This window comes from Haliotis rufescens, unplaced genomic scaffold (genome assembly GCF_023055435.1).
Source record: "Haliotis rufescens isolate VD_foot unplaced genomic scaffold, xgHalRufe1.0.p SCAF_3, whole genome shotgun sequence".
Classification (NCBI taxonomy): Eukaryota; Metazoa; Mollusca; class Gastropoda; order Lepetellida; family Haliotidae; genus Haliotis; species Haliotis rufescens.
In genome coordinates, this window is record NW_025964001.1 from 22,959,182 (window position 1) to 22,979,677 (window position 20,496).

General features: G+C 40.2%; 1 protein-coding gene across 1 annotated transcript in view; it reads right to left on the reverse strand.

The window, feature by feature from the left end:
• LOC124146479 (cleft lip and palate transmembrane protein 1 homolog) overlaps positions 1 to 20,491 on the reverse strand; it is a 32,277-nt gene extending 11,786 nt beyond the window's left edge. The window contains exons 1-13 of the mRNA XM_046516793.2: positions 20,473 to 20,491; positions 20,210 to 20,342; positions 17,456 to 17,650; positions 13,117 to 13,275; positions 12,136 to 12,253; positions 11,271 to 11,356; positions 10,070 to 10,187; positions 9,354 to 9,456; positions 8,167 to 8,311; positions 7,532 to 7,625; positions 7,055 to 7,245; positions 6,352 to 6,447; positions 1,804 to 1,939 (exon numbers count right to left, since the gene is read on the reverse strand). Of these exons, the coding sequence (XP_046372749.1) occupies positions 1,804 to 1,939; positions 6,352 to 6,447; positions 7,055 to 7,245; positions 7,532 to 7,625; positions 8,167 to 8,311; positions 9,354 to 9,456; positions 10,070 to 10,187; positions 11,271 to 11,356; positions 12,136 to 12,253; positions 13,117 to 13,275; positions 17,456 to 17,650; positions 20,210 to 20,317 (1,549 nt within the window). The 5' untranslated portion in view covers positions 20,318 to 20,342; positions 20,473 to 20,491. The remainder of the gene's footprint in view (positions 1 to 1,803; positions 1,940 to 6,351; positions 6,448 to 7,054; positions 7,246 to 7,531; positions 7,626 to 8,166; positions 8,312 to 9,353; positions 9,457 to 10,069; positions 10,188 to 11,270; positions 11,357 to 12,135; positions 12,254 to 13,116; positions 13,276 to 17,455; positions 17,651 to 20,209; positions 20,343 to 20,472) is intronic.
• Positions 20,492 to 20,496: the final 5 nt, after the last annotated feature.

Here is a 20,496-nt window from a genome sequence, read left to right on the forward strand (position 1 = left end):
CAAAAACCCAAATCCTAAAAACCCTCAAAAAACCCCTCACCAAACCAAAAATCCTCCATCCCTCCAAAAAAATCGATAGAATAATCACCAAACTCCAAACAGGACACACCAAACTAAATAACCACCTTCTAAAACTAAAAAAACACGCAAACGGGAAGTGCCCACACTGCACTCACCCAGAAACAATAGACCACGTACTACTACATTGCACCCACTACCTCACACAACGTACAACATTACAAACCAACCTAAATCCAAATAACGCTCTTACCTTAGAAGCAATCCTTAACCCCCAAAATAAAATAGAAAACTTCAAAGCCCTAGGCATTTACCTAACCAAAACAGAACTAATTAACCGTATTTAAAACTTCACTAAACCACCAACACTAAACATCCAAAAAACATCAACTCACCCCCACACACTCCCTTAGTCCCAACCACTCCCCCAAGGCATGTATTCCAAATCTCAAAATTTCAAAACTTTATATAAGCAACCACTAAACCCCCCTCCTTGGTTGCACTCCTCTCGCTACCACTTTTATACCACTAAATGGCCCGGCCGGGCCCGTGTGCGAAATACGCTCCAGTCGGAAAGCGCACGTAAAATCTCCTAATATAAGTAAGTAAGTAAGCATTTCAGGATGAAAATGAATTGAACTAGAGTCATCAGGAGATGACATATCACCCCCTGATCTGGTGCATTTCTGAAATGGACTATGGCTATTTATACTCCCCTTTTGGCTTATTGCCATTGGATACCTTCAGTGAAGAAAACAAAAATGTTGTTTATTTTTTTTTTAAATCAAAATGCACCACTTCACCACTAGACTGATCTGTATAGCAATTTTCAACAAGAAATATTCAACAGTTTTGAAGTCCTGCTCCACAAACGAGCATTACCCTCATTTTTGGTATAAGTCCAACTTTTCATGAAAACAAAAAAATAAAAATTCCAAATATATCTCTGCCACCCTACTAGCACAGCCATGTTGTTACAGCCCATCCTCATGATGTCACTACCTCCATCTCAGAAAGTGAATTTGGCATAAGTCAACATTCAAACTTGTGGCCTCACCCAAGCAAGTCCCTGATATATTTAACTGAATCAGAAAATTGTCATGTCATTTTTATCCAAAAACCTTTTCTCATTTCACTATAATGATGTTCACAAAAACATAAATGTCCCAACATTTCAGTTACAAGGGAAAATTCTCAAGATTCTTATCATGGCCGCTTGCCTACTGGTGGCAGCTATGACACAGGGAGGGGAACAAAGTTGTCAAAGGGGCTTGCAGAGTACCAACACAGAGGATAGTAAGTCCTTTTGCTACAAGACAGATCGCTGTATTAAAGACAGCACACAACAGTCGAGTCTTGTACTGGTGGGGGGCACGGGTGGCCCAGTCAGCGATCCGCTGTGCAGAGTTGCATCCCTTGGGCACGCCAGAAACCTATGATTTTGGGATTGATTGTGGGTGTGTCAGCTTGATGTGGGAGCCAAGCCCAAAGTGATGCAGGTCTTAGATCTTTACCACTTTGGTGAAACCCATGAGCATAGGTATGGTGCTGTCAAACCTAGAAACATAATCGGGGCTCACCGAGATTCGAAAACACGATCAAAGGTTTCTGGCTTGCCCAAGGGACACAACAGCACAGCGAATTTGCGGTGCCTTAAATGACTCGGCCACCCATGCTCCATATCATGATAGAACAGTGACATGACATGAAGGGATGATCGAGGGTGGTTACAGCTAATATACTACAGATGTACAACATTCCCATTCATTATCAAACAATACTCACCGAATGTAAGGAGGAAACCATACATCATGCCCAGGACAAATGAGTACCATCCCTTGTGTTCATTGTAGAGGAGTGAGTAGACAGCATATACTCCCAGCAGGGGAAACAGAAGCCAGGACAGGTACTTGAAGGCCAGCTGCAACACCACACATCAATGTCAGCGACTCAGTGACTAGGGCTGGGACGGGTAACTCGGGTACTCGGGTCGGGTAGGACCCGGGTACCCACAGGACTACCCGGACCCGTGGTTAGTCACGTGATATATTGTTTCATGACAAAAATTCACAATATAACTACATGGTGACACGACAATTTTAAGTCTCTAATGATCGCATTTCTTCATGACTATGAACTAGTTCCTTCTGACTATGTTTGAACAAAGCTGAAACGTCAGTCAACTTCAGTGTATGCATGACCTACTGTCAAACTATTCCCAATTAGACATTGTGTACCTATCTCTTGACACCAACAGCGGGTACCTGGGTAGGGTCGGGTTATAGGGGTGTGGGTACCCAGGTAGTAAAATTGGACTTGTCCCAGCCCTGTCAGTGAGGGTATATTTCATAGTCAAGGTAATAAATCAAGGGTACACTTTTATACTTTTATGATCTAAAGATTTTTGCTTACCAATTACAGGTAATGAGCATCGGTTAGTTCAATTGAAAATAATCTGTATGGCATGAAGTTGTTCAAGTCTGTCAGTTTAGTGGACAAAATAAAGGTACTTTACTACTGCCTAACACATGATTAATGTCCCGGTTTTTATTAGACGTATATGGATTACATTCTGAGAAGGTTTTGTTCTCCTTATAACATGTATAAGGGAATTGCAGTTTCCAGAGACAGTCCATTTGTGATTCATTATTATTTCAAAAGTATTTTGTATGTTTCTCTAAAATTTAATCCATAGAACACAGAAGGTGGAGCAAAAGAAATAAATTTGAACTTTTTTTCTTTTTTTACTTTGGCTTTGGGCTCTGGTCTGTAGAATTCATAAACCGAAAATAAAAAGTATTGATTAATAAGATTGCTCAAAGTGAAACAGCAGTCTGTAAAGATTTCACAGGTCAATAAAATACAATAATTTAATGTTTGAGCAAATAATACATTGCATCAAATCAAATTGTTAAGTATTGGACATGTTGAAGGCTCAGATAATTTAGTTCCGCATCATTCATAATTTGGATGACGAAAAATATTAAACATCATAGCCTCATTTTTTCTTGTTTGAAACAAGAGGGTGTAGAATTCAAATCATGTTTCAAACAATACATTTAAACAAACTTTATATGTCGGATTTCTCCACAGTCTATGACTCCTTCAAGGAGTTTTGGCATTCTTCCATTAGAAATCTACTTTAATCATAAGGAAGGTACTTTAGGAAGCCAGTTAAAAAAAGTGCAATATTTTCAAATTAAGCAACTTGTGATTGTCAATATCATTATGTCCTCACATCTGTAGCAGTAGTAACCAGGGTAACTGTTGTTTATCAGTTTTAATGTATGAACACAATGATGAAGACCCATGACCTTTTTTTAACATTGGGGGTACAAGGACATACGATGATTGATTGAGGTAAAGGATAAGGATAAGATAAAAAGATGTAAGTACTTGCTTGAAAATAATCAAAGAAAAGCCAGAATATTTCCAAAAATTTGCACTGGTGAATGTCCAGAAACATCCAGGTCAACATAGTGTGCACAAAGCTGACTGATCAAAGGCCAGTAAATGACTTTGTAGACAGTGGAAACATATCCAACTTCTCCAACATGTCCATGGGCAAAGAGAGAGAGAGAGAAAGAGAGAGAGAGAGAGAGAGAGAGAGAGAGAGAGAGAGAGAGAGAGAGAGAGAGAGAGAGAGAGAGAGAGAGAGAGAGAGAGTGAGTGAGTGAGTGAGTGAGTTGTGTTTAACGCCACTGGTATGGTGCTGACAAACCTAGAAACATAATCGGGGCAAACTAGGATTCAAAACCACAATCATAGGTTTCTGGCGTGCCCAAGGGATGCAACTCAGCACAGCGAATTGCGGCACCCTAGACAACTGGGCCACCAGTGCACCCCTCAACAGCTTGAGGATTCAAACTTGCCTTATTATAACAAATGTTTTAATGGGGTATTTGTATTGTTAAGTATTGAAAGGCTCAGATAATGTAGTTCCGCATCATTCATAATTTGGATGACGAAATATATTAAACATCACAGCCTTCTCCCTCTTGTTTAAAAACAAGGGGGTGTAGATGTCCAAGCATGTTTCAAACAACACATTCCATCAAAATCTACATGTATAATTCTTGCATCTCCACTCCATCACACTACTATCTGTGCTGGTATTTTGGGAAGCCACTTTAAAATGTAATTTTTAGAGTAAAAGTCTTGGGATGAGCAGTTTTTTCTGTTCTCCGGGTACACAGTTTAGGAGTGAGTGTGGTTTTACGCCGCTTTTAGCAATATTCCAGCAATATCCAAGGGGAACACCAGAATGGGCTTCACACATTTTACCCATGTCGGGAATCGAACCCGGGTCTTCGGCGTGACGAGCAAACGCTTTAACCACTAGGCTACCCGACCGCCCCTCACAGTTTAGGAAGTTTCCACTACATTTTGGAAATGAGTTGAGGTAAGCAAATAGTATGAGTCAGGATAAGGTAAAATAATAACTGTGCATTATTTACAAACAAACAGACAAAGTTTGACTGTCAATACCTTTTTCTTCACATTTTGAACTGTAGAGAATTTATTCATAAGAAACTGTGAGGTCACAGGCCCATAGTACAAAGCATTTAGGAAGTGGTTCTATAAACATAAAAACTTACTTTCTCACTGATATAGCATGATAAATGTAAATGGACAAATTTGGTATAACACCCATGTTAACAGAAGATATTTGAGAGACAAATTTGTGTATATTTGGATCAGATAAAAGTGGTTATTTTAAATGAAAATTTCTTATATTATCATATTTACAGCCTATCAAAGTGATATTCATCTTCAATAAGATCTAGATTACATTGATTACAAAATCATAATTGTCTATGTCTTGTCATGGTAAACGTTAGTTTCAAATATGGAGACACATGATCCCAGTTAATAGTGGTGGCACAAGGTCAATGACATTGAGATGATTGAACTACCGGGAGGTAGACCCTGATGAAAAATATGGCTGAGATAACATTATGTAAGAACTTGCTAGAAAATAATCTATGAAAAGCAAGAACATATCTGACCATTTGCTCTGGGGCAAGCCCAGATATATCAAGGTCAACGTAGTGGGAACATAGTTGAATGATCCAAGAACATTAACTGTTTGTTAGATATTGAAATGAAGCATCTCCAACATGTCAAAGGTCCCCACCAAGTTGAACCTCCTGAACATCCTCAACAGCCTGAAGTTATTAACTTGCCATATAAACTTATATTCTTATCATTGAGAATTAGAAGGCTCAGATAATTAGCCTCCGCATCATTCAAAATTTGGATGACGAAAAATATTAAGCATCATAGCCTTCATGTCCTAATATAAGATAGCTACACAATAAATCGCAAAGAACAATGAAGAACGAAGCTTGGTTTATTTCATGATCAACGTTGTTCTATCATGACGTCATTTCTGGAGATTTGAACATGCGCTCGCAACTTGATAACGTATATATGACAATGTTATTTTTGAGAGGGGAGTGTCTACTAGTGAGATGTACCCCATAGATATAGCTGGGCAATGCAGATAAACACGATGACTGAATGTTCGCATCCCAAAGCGGGAGAGATTTGACAATCAGTATTGTGAGAAAAGGTACAGGTAAGCGACATGAGGATTGTGAGAATATGCGGGAAATACCAAGCTGTGCTTCAATTGGACTTGTCTGACATTGCCGAGGTCGGATTCTTTTGAGGGAGTCATCATTATTTAAATATGGGTAAATATTTAAAAAGCTTGGTACAGTTTATCGTCATCCTTAAAGAGGCTGTACATAATGTTGATATCTCATGTGAGAAATAAACGACGAGTAGCAGTTGTTTATCATACAATAAAACACTGCAGGGAGATTAAACCTGCACCCATCACGGTTTATTCTCCCTGCAGTGTTTTATTGTAGTGAGTGAGTGAGTTGGGTTTTACGCCGCTTTTAACAGTATTCCAGTTATATCACGACATGTCAGCTTAATGTGGGAGGAAAGCCCGAAGTGATGCAGGTCTCAGATGTTTACCACTTCGGTGAAACCCATGAGCACGGGTATGGTGCTGACAAACGTAGAAACATAATCGAGGGCGGGATTCGAACCCACAATCATAGGTTTCTGGCGTGCCCAAGGGACGCAACTCTGCACAGCGAATCGCGGCGCCTTAGACGACTGGGCCACCGGTGCCCCCTGTTTTATTGTAAAATAAACAACTCAAACTCATCATTTATTTCTTAAATATGGAAACAAAACATTGTCTATGGCTATCAGGCCACGGCACACAATAGGGGAACAGCGCAGAGTCTACGGCAATCAGGCCACAGCACCACCAAAATAATTGTGGCTATTCAACTTGATATGACTACTTACAGTATCATACTTCTTTGTCATAGATTCAGTGTAGCTGGATTTGTCTCCCAGGCTCAACCGAGGAAGTACCCCAAACAGAAGATTCTCTCTGTCAAACTGCAAATACAAGGTAATTTAAGATATTGAACCTGGATCATCAGTTACTTATATCTTGAGTGAGTGAGTTGGGTTTAACGCCGCTTTTAACAGTATTCCAGTCATATCACGGCGTGTCAGCTTAATGTCGGAGGAAAGCCCGAAGTGATGCATGTCTGAAGACATTTACCACTTCAGTGAAACCCACGAGCACGGGTATGGTGCTGACAAACGTAGAAACATAATCGGGGCGAACCGGGATTCGAACCCACAATCATAGGTTTCTGGCGTGCCCAAGGGATGCAACTTTGCACAGCGAATCGTGGCGCCTTAGACGACTGGGCCATCCGTGCCCCCCACTTAGATCTTGAGTAAATCATACAGTACGATTCCTGATTGCCCTCCTGAGCAGACCCTGAGAAATGTCTGTCTGAACACAGATGGGGTACTGGGGACCTACTCTCTAATTTTTCTCTCAGAATTATCCTGGAATAAACTAAATGTGTGTCAGATGGACAACATCATTGATTATTAATAATTACTGAACTTTATCATGTTTATATCGACACAAAATAAAATATAATATGTAAAACCATACTTGGAAACCAGGAAAGCATAATGTTTATACCTTGACATTGACAACTTTGTGGATCTTCCAAATCTCAATACACAGTCCAACGAACACACTGATCCTGACAACAGTGTTGGTCTCGTTGTCCATGACATACAGCAACACAATCAGGGACTGGAACACATTGAAGAACACGGAACGCACTGACAAGCCCTCCAGAGACTTGCGACTCTTCCAGAACTGAATATCTGGAACATCAGGACAGGAATGCTTATCTAGGATGCAGCGTTGAAAATTGGCACTAGTCCTACAGTCTGCCCAATGGTTAAGGTATCATAAGGACTAGTAAAAATTTGCACTTGTTAAGGGATTTGATATTTGTTATCATTAAAAGGACTAGTGGACTAAAACTGTTAATTTCTATCGCTGTGATGAGTGAGTTTATTCCAACAATTATCCCAGTCATTGGCACCATTTGGTCTCAAAACAGTACATGGATTATGTCCCTTTGATTACAAAAAAACAGGAACTTACCATTTTTGAAGGCAAGGAACTCAAAGACACTGTGGAGAAGTGACACCACTATGGTCATCGCAAGGAGGTAGGGGTTGGTCTCCAAGAAAGCTGTCTGTAAACCAAAGGAAGTCTTGCTTCAGTTTGTAGACATTACAAGGGCACAATATTTCCATGACAAACCAGGTAGTGTAACTATCATGTGAACGTTTGTTGCTTCAAACATTTCCTTATAAGCTAACACAATTACTTTCTTATTAAGCTTAATAAGACCCAGGTAAAGAATAGGTCTTCAGCAACTTATGTTTGCCGTAAGAGGTGACTTTGCTTGTCGTAAGAGGCGACTAACGGAATCAGATGGTCAGGCTTGCTGCTTGGTCGATGCATGTCATCATATCCCAATTGCGTAGATAGATGCTCATGATGTCAATCAGTGGACTGTCTGGTCCAGACTTGATTATTTACATGCCACTGTTGTGCAGCTGGAATATTGCAACAAACAAACAAAATTGTAATAAATTTTTATTTGATCTCATGCTGCACATCCTGCCCAATGTTCTGCTGTCTCGACTTAGTGGTGTGTGAGAAGACTACACGGAATTGGCATAAATCTATCTAAATCTGAAGCAAAATGAAAAAGTATTCAATATTCTGACCTTCAGTGAATCCTGATCATCATCATTCTCCTCAATCAGGTCGCTCCCCATGAAGCTGTACCACTTGTTGCGCATGCCCTGCGCTGCATAGATCTGCCAGCGGAACAGCGAGATGGGGCTGTAGGTCAGGGTCAAGTTCAGCTCTCTGCATAGAACACACTCAACTAGAGCAACATTCAAACCTACCACATTTAAAACAGAAAATTTATATCTTTTCACAGACTTTTGACATTTATTTTCTATGATTATTATTTCTTTCACTCCATTGAACGACAGAACCCGCAATAAAATCAATCGTCACTATTCTTAAAAATCATCATATATGAAAGAATCTTTAATTCTATTATTCAGTTCATGCAGCAATCACGATCATCCAGTATAATTTTGTGTGAGTTCAAATTTTAAATCGCATTAGAAATATTGCTGCCGTATCTCCATGCTATAAATAAATTCCCAGGATCCATTCTCCAACATAGCTTAGTCACATCACTCCATCTCCAACTTTGCACAGACTTTCTATCACTCATGATAGTAACTTGTTAAGACTGTCCTTTTCAGTTTCATGACAGTTGATTCAGTCTCAAATGGGTTCCGCATGATGACAGAGCACTTTAACTACTAGGCCACTACCCCTAAAGGCCTATAACTATATTATAAGATGCAGAATCCCAATTATGGAAAACACCAAATATATTTTAAGTGTCATAACATTTGAATCCGTCTCAAATAGGTTCCGCATGATGACAGAACACTTTAACCACTAGGCCACTACCCCTAAAGGCCTGTAAGATGCAGAATCCAAATTATGGAAAAGACCAAATATATTTTAAGTGTCATTCCATTTGAATCTGTCTCAAATGGGTTCGGCATGATGAGTGAACGCTTTAACCACTAGGCTACCCACTGCCCCTAAAGATTTTTATTGCATCCCAATTATGGAGATGACTAAATGGAACAATTAGGCTGGGGCCAGGGTGAGTGAATGAGTATGGTTTTATGCCAATATTCCAGCATGGGGACACCACAGCGGGGGACACCAGAAATGGGTTTCACACAATGTACCCATGTCGGGAATCGAACCCAGATCTTCGGTGTGACAAGCAAACACCTTAACCACTAGGCTACCTCACCAAGAACAATATAAAACTATGCAAGGTGTATGAGTAATGAAGAGATAAGGAACGTACGTGACTGTGTCATTGACAGGCATGTAGTGACTATTGAGGTTCCAGTAATCATTCAGATACAAGACTGGGAAGTACTTGTCAGTACCAGGGATGAAGTCAATATCTAAAACATCAAGATGAAACATGAGATAACAAGGGGAGTGAGTGAGTGAGTTGGGTTTAACGCCGCTTTTAACAGTATTCCAGTCATATCACGGCAAGTCAGCTTAATGTGGGAGTAAAGCCAGAAGTGATACAGGTCTCAGACGTTTACCACTTCAGTGAAACCCACGACCACGGGTTTGGTGCTGACAAACCTAGAAACATAATTGGGGTGAACCGGAATTCGAACCCACAACCATAGGTTTTTGGAGTGCCAAAGGGATGCAACTTTGCACAGCGAATCGCGGCGCCTTAGATGACTGGGCCACCCGTGCCCCCAGATGAAACATGAGATAACAACAAGGGGATATGATGGTGATTCCACATAATCGTGATGATATAGATGCAGAACTCACAAGAACATTATCGTGATTAGTGTCACCAAAGGTACCACTAAAAGTGTCAAGAAACCTATCTAAAAATGGTAGAAGGGCTGCTATGAACAATAATGAAACTGTTGCAGTTAAAACCGTTTTGGATGCAGCATGACCTGTTTTTCTTTTACCTATTTTCAGCCAATACAGAAACAATAGGTCAGATTAAATAGAAATCCTGAAATGATTATTGAGACTCACATTCATCAAGTGGAGCTGGCACATGGCCTTCAATCCAAGGGGAGTAGTCATCCAGAAGGTTGATGGTCATGTTGGGATGCCAGTGGGACAGGACCTCAAAGGAGGAGGAGTTCTCTCTCTGTCAGTAAACAAAAAACATATCAGATTTGTTCCATGTTAATAATCAACAAGTCTTGTTCCAAGAGTACTATTAGTACATGTAATATGCTGAGTGACTGATTCAGTTACACAGTAGTGGCATCATAAATGAAAATGAAATAAGTTTACCACTTAAAGGGAACCCATGAGGTGGTGCTGTCACTCCAATGGTCATTATTAAAGCCAAACTTTGATTCAAACATTCATGTACTGTCAGCGATTTTCAGTCCAAAGACCAGAGCTGTAAATTTCTATTTGGCCTAGTCAACTCAGCTAGTAATAGTCAAATAATAACATCAAAATCTTCAGAAAATTATGCTAGTAGCCAAGTTCGGGCTAGTAATGAGTAAGTGAGTATGGTTATGCTGATTTGAGCAATATTTCAGCAATATCACAGTGGGGGACACAAGAAAAGGACTTCACACATTTTACCAATGTGTGGAATCGAACCCAGGGCTTCCGATGTGACGTTACAATGGTTATATTACAAGCATGGGTTAAGAGCTCAGTAATTATTTTCAAAATGGTTGATTTGGTGAGGGCAAAGAGCCAATTATATCACCATGACATATCTTTTCTGATAATTTTTTCATAATATGAGTGAGTATGGTTTTACGCCACTTCAAATAGGTTCACAGGTTGTCCCACTTTGGGATTTGAACCCGGGGCTTTGGAGTAATGACCAAACACTTTAACCATTAGGCTACCCCACTGCCCCTCAAGATGTAACATCTTTGACTGAGCATGCTGATTGGTCACCTGTGACCCTGGATAATGATAATGCTCCAGCAACACCAGGTATATGAGTTCAGTCATAATAGAAGTTACACCATCCAATTAGACTGTCCACATATATGATGAGACATCATACACCCTATTTAGCAATCTAGAAAATCAATAAAAAATATCTTCAGCTGATTGCTAAATCCTTTTATCCTGAATTCCCATTAATGACTAAACAACTGTTCCCATCACGATAATTGCACTTGTGTGTATTGAGAAATCCATTAAGACATATCCCCCATCAGTTGCAATTCATAAACACCACAGTGCCGCCACAAACCTTGATAAGATCAGGATGTACATCTGTCTCTCCTGTGAGCAGATTAACAGTGTTGTGGAAAAAACGCTTCTTGAATTTGTTCAGGCCTAGAAAAAGAGATTGTTGGCTGTGAAACATTGAAAAAAAATTGAAAAAAATCTGTACATAGTTAATTTGTATAAGGCTTAAAAAAGAAAAGAATTAGTTCTCGGGTAATGGCTTTTGAAAATATAGTGTGAGTAGGCTGTGTCTTTTTTTTTGGAGGGGGGTTGTTCAAACTAGTATGTCACAAAATAAGCAGTTATGTAACCATATAATCAGTTGTGCATAATGAACCTGGATAAGGGCCTCCCTACATAAATGAATTCCTTGATGAGTAAAATACTGGAATACAGTATTTGACTCCTGTTGGGCTTGGGATATTTAAGGATTGTTTTGTTGTTGATTTTTAAATGAAATAAAAACGAAAAGTGCAGCAAACTTCATGATGAAGCAGGCGGGGCCTGAGAACCAAGACTATTATTTTTTTTAGCCTGAACATGAATGTGTTCAAAACATACAAATGCAGGTTACTGAATGCAAGGAATATTTTAAGACATACAGGACTGAGTGAAATACATCACACATATCTCAAAATCTCCAAACTAACTCAACTGGAAGAACCTCAGGTTGATGTTGCAATCTTCAGCTTCTGGACATGTGATTCTTTTTTTAAATGGAGCTCTTAAGGACTTATGAAGTATTATCATGACTTTATGCGGATGATTTGTTTATGGAATAAAGGATCCGTGTGCTCTCAAATATAATTCTCAGTATGTAGTATACAACAGGTATCGAAAACGCTGGTGTTAATATGAATCTTGCAAACATATATATATATGCCTACGTTTGGATCTGTACACTGTTGTTTTCCTGGAGAATTTCCCCTTCTCGTCAGGGTCGGGCAACTTTCCAGCTTTCACAAAGTAGACATGTAGATACACTGATCCGTTGCTTTGAATGGTCTGAAAACATAACGATTTTCCATTACTGACATGAACCTTGTTCTTATGTGTTTTCATTGTGTTCTTCAAAGCATATCATAGACACTACACAGTGCTTTAGCTTCCCTACCTTTCACAAACAGACACTACTGAAACTGAGAGACAGTTGAAAAAGATTATAGTCTGTGCCCCGATACCACAGGGACATCCGCCTTGGCCTGTACTCCCTCATATTCTTCATTGTAAGGCAGTAGGCACAGCATGGACAGTGGTGCCTCAACAGTAAGGCTTCGGGAGGGTTTTGTCCAAACAGTCCTGGATAGTGGTGTTGGCAAAGAGCCGAGTCCATATGACCAAGTTGAGCGTCCATCATTGGAATAGAGGACATTCCTCAACATCATTACCAAAATTGAAAAATATCTTCAGGACATTTTGGATGACAATGAGTCAACGTCCTTGAAAATGAATCGACCTGAAATCCTGTTAATGGGTGTCTGATCCTTGTCAAGAAACATGTATGATGACAAAATCATCTAAATTAATTTCAGATCAGTTTCCATACCAATAGCCTGTTTAAATTTCTAAACTACACAGGCACACTGCACCATAAAGCATGATCAGTTTCCATACCAATAGCCTGTACATGTGACCCTTGTTTAAATTTCTAAACTACACAGGCACACTGCACTATAAAGCATGATGATTATTTTCAGTGCCCAGAAAATAAATGCAGATTAACCGCTACAAACATCTCATGTACATCACTTGATCATTCTTCTGAAACTTACGTTTTACTCTTGGAAGGATTAAAGATATAAAACACTTTTCCTCTACAATCAGTCAGCTAATCTACATTTTTCAGCAGATAATCAATATGCACACACCGGAGTTGCTTTAATCTGATCACTGTGAACATATGACCCATCTCCATCCAGTCCACTGGTCCAGTCTCCATACACAAGTGCCCGCTTTGTCCAAAACAATGCATCAGGATTCTTGAAGTCTGTGAAATGTTCTTGCTCCGACACATATACATACATGTCCTGAAACAAATATTACATAGTCAACACACTGATTTCACACATAAATACCACTTCATGAAACAAAGAGTAAAGTTAAAACTTGTTGAAAGCTTCATGTGCAACCATGTCTATACAGCTGTATTTTATTCTAACAAGAGTACATTATACACAAGAAAAGACGGTATTGGCTTTTACAAATTACTGCTCCATTCAGAAACCTTACTCAAGCTATAATATAAGACGATGTAACTTTATTGTAAGAGAAGAGTCTTCATTGGTACTGTGGTCTGATATTGGCTTAACTCCGACTATGGGTAAAATAAGTGTTTGTTTTATGGTAGATAGAACTTTGACCATATTTCTTTTACATTTATTAAAAAAAAGGCCTACAATCTACATCTACAATCATTTCTCCAAGAGATTACTTTGATTACTTTCCTGCATAAGGAAGATTGGTAGATACGAAGTACAAAGATGTTTAGCAAACTTCGAAATCTTAAATCTTCAAAATAAATTGTATATTTATATACTTATCCTATCTCACACTATGCATTTCTTCTTCAATCCTATGTGGAAATGTACTTGAACAAAGTTTCCAGCCTCCAAAAATCAATTCACCCGACGACATCCCTGCATCACCATGGTAACCACTCAAACAAATGGATCCCAAACTGTAATCCTGTGAATAGCGACATGACCACCCCTGCCACGTCATTCTCTTCTGTCAGAGCAACAGGCTAGAGGAATTGTGTGGTGACTTTGATGTTGAAGACCTAAGTCTCTACAGACGAGCGAATCGACCCTTCAATTGGGGACTCAGTCTGGGAACCAGAATAACAAAAAAACAATAAACACAGAAGCAAAGTTCCAAGACTTATTCTGTATATAAAAGCAGGAGTAGGTACATGCATTGGTTATCTGTGCTGGTGTGCAGTTAACAGCTGCTGTGCCAGGACCAAGGGACCGAATTGATGAAGGCCCTAGACGTTTGTAACAGAGATGTCACGGAGATAAAGAGTGAGTGAGTATCCATTTTTTCAATATTCCAGCAATATCATGGCAGGGGGACACCAGAAAGGGGCTTCGCACATTGAGCCCATGTGGGGAATTGAACAAGGGTCTTTGGCATGACAGGCAATCACTTTAACCACTAGGCAGCCACATGCGGAGATAATGGGAAGCGAAGACTGTATCAGAGTTCCAAATGCACCCTTCCATAATAAAGGCGGACAGGGTGCAATTGCTGTGCAAGGCCATGGCAGCGGCGACGTCTCAAGTCTCGTGAGGATTGGATGTGATCGGGGCGGCAATCCATTATAAGTGTAGGCCCATAGTATGTGCGACTGGAGCCAAAAGGAGATTGTGGTATGGGAGACTTCAGTTCAGCCTGACGTTGAAAGTGGGATGAAGTGTCTCTTCTGAGAGTGTCAAAGTTGCCAAGTAGATTCGGAGCGCGCAAACCAAACATAAGGAGCTATCTTCAAGGTCATCAGCGTCATGATGGATGCCAGTGACAAGACCATAAACAGCCGTTCTTGTTTTCATGGATGCTGTTTTTTTGCGACAAAATCCAAGCGAAGTCCCAGAAAAAAACATCCCACTCTCTGTTTGAACCAGACTGTTTACGAAACATAAGTTACATCAAGAGCATGGAACTTGCTAACGCATGCAGCAGTCGCATACTAATACTCGACCGAAGTCAAACGACAGAGGATGATGTTTACATCTCAAGTGAGTGGCCAGAAACGGGATCATTGGTCTGCCAACTTATAGGGCCAAATGAGGGACTGAAGTTCAGCAACTCTAGGAATCTTCGATCCCGTGGTAGTAGCAATGACAGAGTTGGCCAAATAGATTGGCGATCTGTTGCGGAGAAGCAGTGGTGGAAATAAAGATGTCACAAGCAAGACAACAAGCCTCAAATGCCTTCCAATTGTGGTCGTAGAGGAATGGTGAGTCTCCGTGATGGTCTTAGCTACCCGCTGAGAATAGAAGGAACCTCTGTAGATGGACCAAACGCAAAGATGTAGGGTGTCAAGTGACAGGTGGTGCACATGGGAGTGAGGCTACAGAAGTAGGTCATCTTGTAGTGGAAGACGGTGGAACCTTCTTTGGACAAACTTTACCAACGTGGTGAACCAATTCCGTGTTGGCAAAAAGGGACCAAAATCAGTGTGAGGAGACTGGCGGCAGACCCTTTCTGAAGGACCTGAGGGTAGAACACTGGTCGAGAGAAAGGCCGCATAGAGAATCTGTCACAAACATTTGATGTTACCAGCCACCACTGAAGGTGTGGACGCAAGGGAAGCAACAGTGAGATCGGTTTCTGGCCATCAGGAGGGTAGTTAACCCCTCAAAGGGAGGGCTTGCGCCAAACTCAGAAGGCCAAGGATCTGTTGCCATTGACGTTTTTGTTTGTTGTTAAACGCCACACTCTCTGCAATATTCCAGCTATATGACAGCAGTCTGTAAATAATCAAGTCTGGACCAGACAATCTAGTGATTGACATCATGAGCTTCTATCCACACAATTGGGATACAATGACATGCATCAACCAAGTCTGTGAGCCTGGCCATCCGATCCTGTTAGTCACCTCTTATGACATGCACAGTCGCCTTTTACGGTAAGCATGGGTTGCTGAAGACCTATTCTACCCCAGATCTTCACAGGTCCCACTGATGTAGCAGGAGCGGTTGTCTGAGTGCCAACGGCAGGGGGTGCTGAATCTGGAGGAACGAACAGCTTGCCGAGGTGGATGTCAAGAAGAAGAAGTCGTTGAGTGGGAGTCATCTCGGACTTGCCTATGTTGACGAGCTGATGGAGAAGACATTGTGAGAACTTGAGATGTTGTAATAGGATGTTTGGATCTGCATTGGGGTGAATGTAATCTTCTATGTAGGACTCGAACACTATCCCCTGGGAGTACCTTCCATTGGTAGTTGCAGCCTTTGAAACAAACCATAGGAAATGGCAGTGATTCCGATGGATAGGAACGTGATGGTGAACGTCCTGTAAGTCGAGACTAATCATAAAACCACCGGGACGAATGATTGTACAAAGAAGCGCAAATTACGTCATGTGGAAATGCGGAGGGTTTTCTAGGTATAAAGCGTTGAATGCTTCATGCTGAAAATGAACTGAATCTTGAGGCTGTCTATTTTCTGGACGAAAAATATTAGTGAGTAGAAACATTCTATGGCATTCTATGTCCCTGCCACGAAAAGAGCTTGATCGTCCCCTGAGAACTTCGCGGAGGTCCCATTAGGCGGGAACTAAGTGTTGGCGCTGATGCTCTTTCTCCTGTTGATCCTCCAAGTGTTGTCACTGTAGATGCAGGGTATCCCACTGAACATCCTGCGCAACATCCTGAATGCGGTCCGCAAAGAGACTCTGAGATACAAACAGATTTGAAAGCAACATGCCAATGGCAAGTTTAAAGAACGCCTCTGCGTCATAAGGCTGTGACCGAACCCACATGATGAGAGACGAGGTACAAGATAGCCGTGATCCTATCCTGAATCAAAAGTACTGACTCTCCTGTCATTGGAGGAGGGGACAGTTGGTTGGTTGGGCTTCTTGGTAGATAACGACTTGTGCTTGATAGCGTCCTTTCATTTCTTGGACATTGAACGGTGATCCACCTCACGTCAATGACACTTTTGAAGATATACACTGAATGATTCATCCGGAAGATGATTACACAAAGAGCACCTCTTGTCAGAACTACACCGACCTCAGCAATCGCAGCATCAATCCTGAGGGTATGATGTAGAAAAAGTATGCCTCCAGGCAGTCCGGGCGATCTTTCCTACTCATATTCCCAGATGTAATACATTATCACTACTATGTGGTATGGAAAACTATGAAAAACAAACAAAAAACTATCTTCTCCAACACTGACAGTACACATCTCCAGTGAGTAGCGATGCAGGGGATTACACTGTGTGACCCATTTGTTTAGGTGGTGACCATGGTGATGGATGTGTTAGGGTGAATTGTTTTTTTAGAGGCTGGAAACTCTGTACAAGCATGTTTCCACATAAGATCGAAGAAGAAATGCGTATAGTGAGATAGGATAAGTTTAATAACTATATTTGTCAGATTTCTAATTGTTTTAGAATGTAATTTATCATATCAAAAGATCACCGATTTATCTTCTCACTAAAAACCAGCTTTTTTGTAAATACATAAACCACAAACCATTCTCATGTCTTTTGAATACACATTTGATGATGGTTTCTGCATGATGGATGATCCAGCGGTCCCATCAGTAGTCGTGTTTGTCTGGGGTGAACGTTTGAAGAGACTGGCGATGAAATAGATGAACAACATGCGGACAACCAGAGTCTTCAGTATGGACCACATGTTTTGTCTGGGGGCAGGCTGCTGTGCAGGCTAAAACAAAATAAGCAGAGTTAAGGCAAGTTGAAACATTATTGCACTTATATATATAGTGACATTAATAATTTGGTTACAACTGCTGAGTAACATGACACCATGGATACCATGATTAAAATTTTCAAATTAGATAATTTCTTTTATACTTTTGCATTTCAGTTTGTGACCTTAGCTACTTGTCCAAAGCCTTAGGCTACTGAAAACATTCCAGGTATATCGAAATAAGTTTTTACTAGTCCAAATACTTACACCAAAAGTAAAACATGCTGGAAATGCTGGAATGATGCCAAAATACATGTTTGAGCTGTTTACAGTACACGCCATATACTGAACATTCCAAAAACCTTGGGATCTTGTAGATTATGGAGTGGGAAGAGTGGTGATAAATGGCATCATGGCCACTTTTCAGTGTCCGTAGACTGACACCATGGCTACCCATTACCACACTAAGTGTCTGTCACCACCCTTTCGATAACATTTTATGCATGACGAGGTAAATTTGCCCTAACTTTGACTGTGCTGATGTAGCTCAATTGGGCCTGTTGGACTAACAATCTGAAGGTCTCCTTGACATGTGCATATGGTAGAGATTGTTCTCACAAGAATTCTAAAAGAGCTTCTAGTTTATTTCATCTAAAGGGAACAATCAGTAGGTCCAGATAGGAATAAAAAAAGGTAGCTGTTTTTTTGGGTCTGCCATCATGCCTTCAAAAACCTGTACCAGTTTTTGGTTTTGATCTGGAATCCTTATTCAAAGTTCACGTTCAATGTAATACATATGTATACGCTTGTGGTGGTACATGATTCAAGAAGATATTGGTCACATAGATGTCTCAAAAATATTTTAAGATATTGTAGCCAATTAAGAATTGACTTTCACTTTGTTTGATTTCATTCAGTATGAACCTTCATAGAATGAGGATCAAACGGTATGAACATTGGAGCTTGTGACGGCGTTCATACAATGTTTAGCCCTCACAAATAGATCTAAATAATATCATCATTATATGAAAAAGGGCTCTTAAGATTTGTTTGTTTGTTGTTTAATGCTGCACTCTTAAGAACTACATCAGTAAATCAGTCAGTGTCAACGCATGTAATACATAAATTATGAGACGTCAAAATGACTGACACGATAAACGTGACGGAAGATACTTTCGAAGTTGTTCATGAACCTGTGGTGATTACAAGTGTGGGTCGTCATTGATCAATTGGCCGATCATTGAAAGGTGATTAAAGAGATGTGTTAAATAGATACTAAGTTAAATTTATAGATTCCTGTAGACTGATAGTGATACTTGCCAGTCTAGACATGAATCGAGTCAATGCTACCATAGTTTTGACATGCATTTCTTTGTTTTGTTCAATAGGATGGGTTGTAGCGAGGATATTTATGAAGAATGGCTTTCCCCAGGAATGTGGAAATAGTCCATCAGTGTTTAAGTCATTTCAAGAATTGTCTTGTGAAAAACGTATAAATGTCAAATTGTGTCGTTCATACAGTTATGAACATGTGGAGGTGACATGTGAGGATCAAACTCATGTTGCCAGCTTGAAGCTAACAATAATGAAATACTGTATTCGACGTAATAAGCGCCCACGGCGATATTTGCTAATATATTGACCAGGGAACAATCCCAATTAGCACCCCTTCCGATTGATCAATGTATGCAAGACCTATTTATTCGTGTATAATACACACTCGCGTGTTATATGCACCCTTAATTATCTGCAGTTAAATTCTGGAAAAATATATCCATTGTATCAGGCCGTCAGCATAAACCTCGAAATTTATCTTTCAACTCTGTTTTTTCAACCAAAATAATATTCTAATAAGAGCTCCCTATTTCTAATTTTGAGAGCGCCCTGTGCCCTTATTAAGTCGAATACGGTAATCTAATTAACCAACACCTACTACGGGGGCTATCACAGAGAATGAGTGCTTGTTTACCAAGTCATTAGCACCCAATTGTTTACCTTAATGTGCATGCACGGTAGCCATTTTCTCCTTGAAACTCGAAACTTGATCAAATAGTTTCCTCAAAATGCATTGGATTAATTCGTTTAAAGGGATAGCTAATCCATACCCTACCTCACACCTAACCCTCCAAGGATCATAAGGGGTGCCTAACCCTAAGGGTGGGATAGGTGTGTTTAATCGGAAAGGAGTACATAACCCTAATGTTCGTAGAGGGGTGGTTGATCGAGTTAGGGTTAACCTACCCTAAACCTAAGGATCGAAGAGGCATGCGAGATCTGTGATGAGAGGGGTTAGTTAAAATCTAGGACTAGTAAAAATTGTTGAAATCCCCTTTTCTGATTCGAGAAGAATTAGTGAACACGTGTTTAGATTTGCTCTTCAGCCTATGAAGAACCTCTGATTAAACAAATCGGTTATAACTGATTTATGATTCAGAAAGCATAATGAGCATAATTCTGCAAGAGCCGGGGCAGGTACATGAGTAATCAGCGATAGAAAAGCGAACGCGCGACTTCGATTTCTCATCATGAGTCATACAAATGAGACACATCTAGACTCAGAAGAAATAGCTGAACCTGGGCAGACTGGTCTGTTCCATTTTGGACTTGATTTCCATCCCCATTCCCAGTAGAAACGGTTGAGGAACCTTCCACAGCATTCTCAGTACTCGTGTTTTCAGCCATCTTGTTGAAATACTCTCCAAATTACCTGAAATGCTAGTATGAATTAAACCAAGTTAATACATTTATAAGATAGTTAAAACATTATAAGCAAGATATGTTTTTATAATTAAGAACATTATAGACGTTGTAAATAAGCTAATGTGTTTTGGACTTACTACCACAAACTGATTTTTATTTCG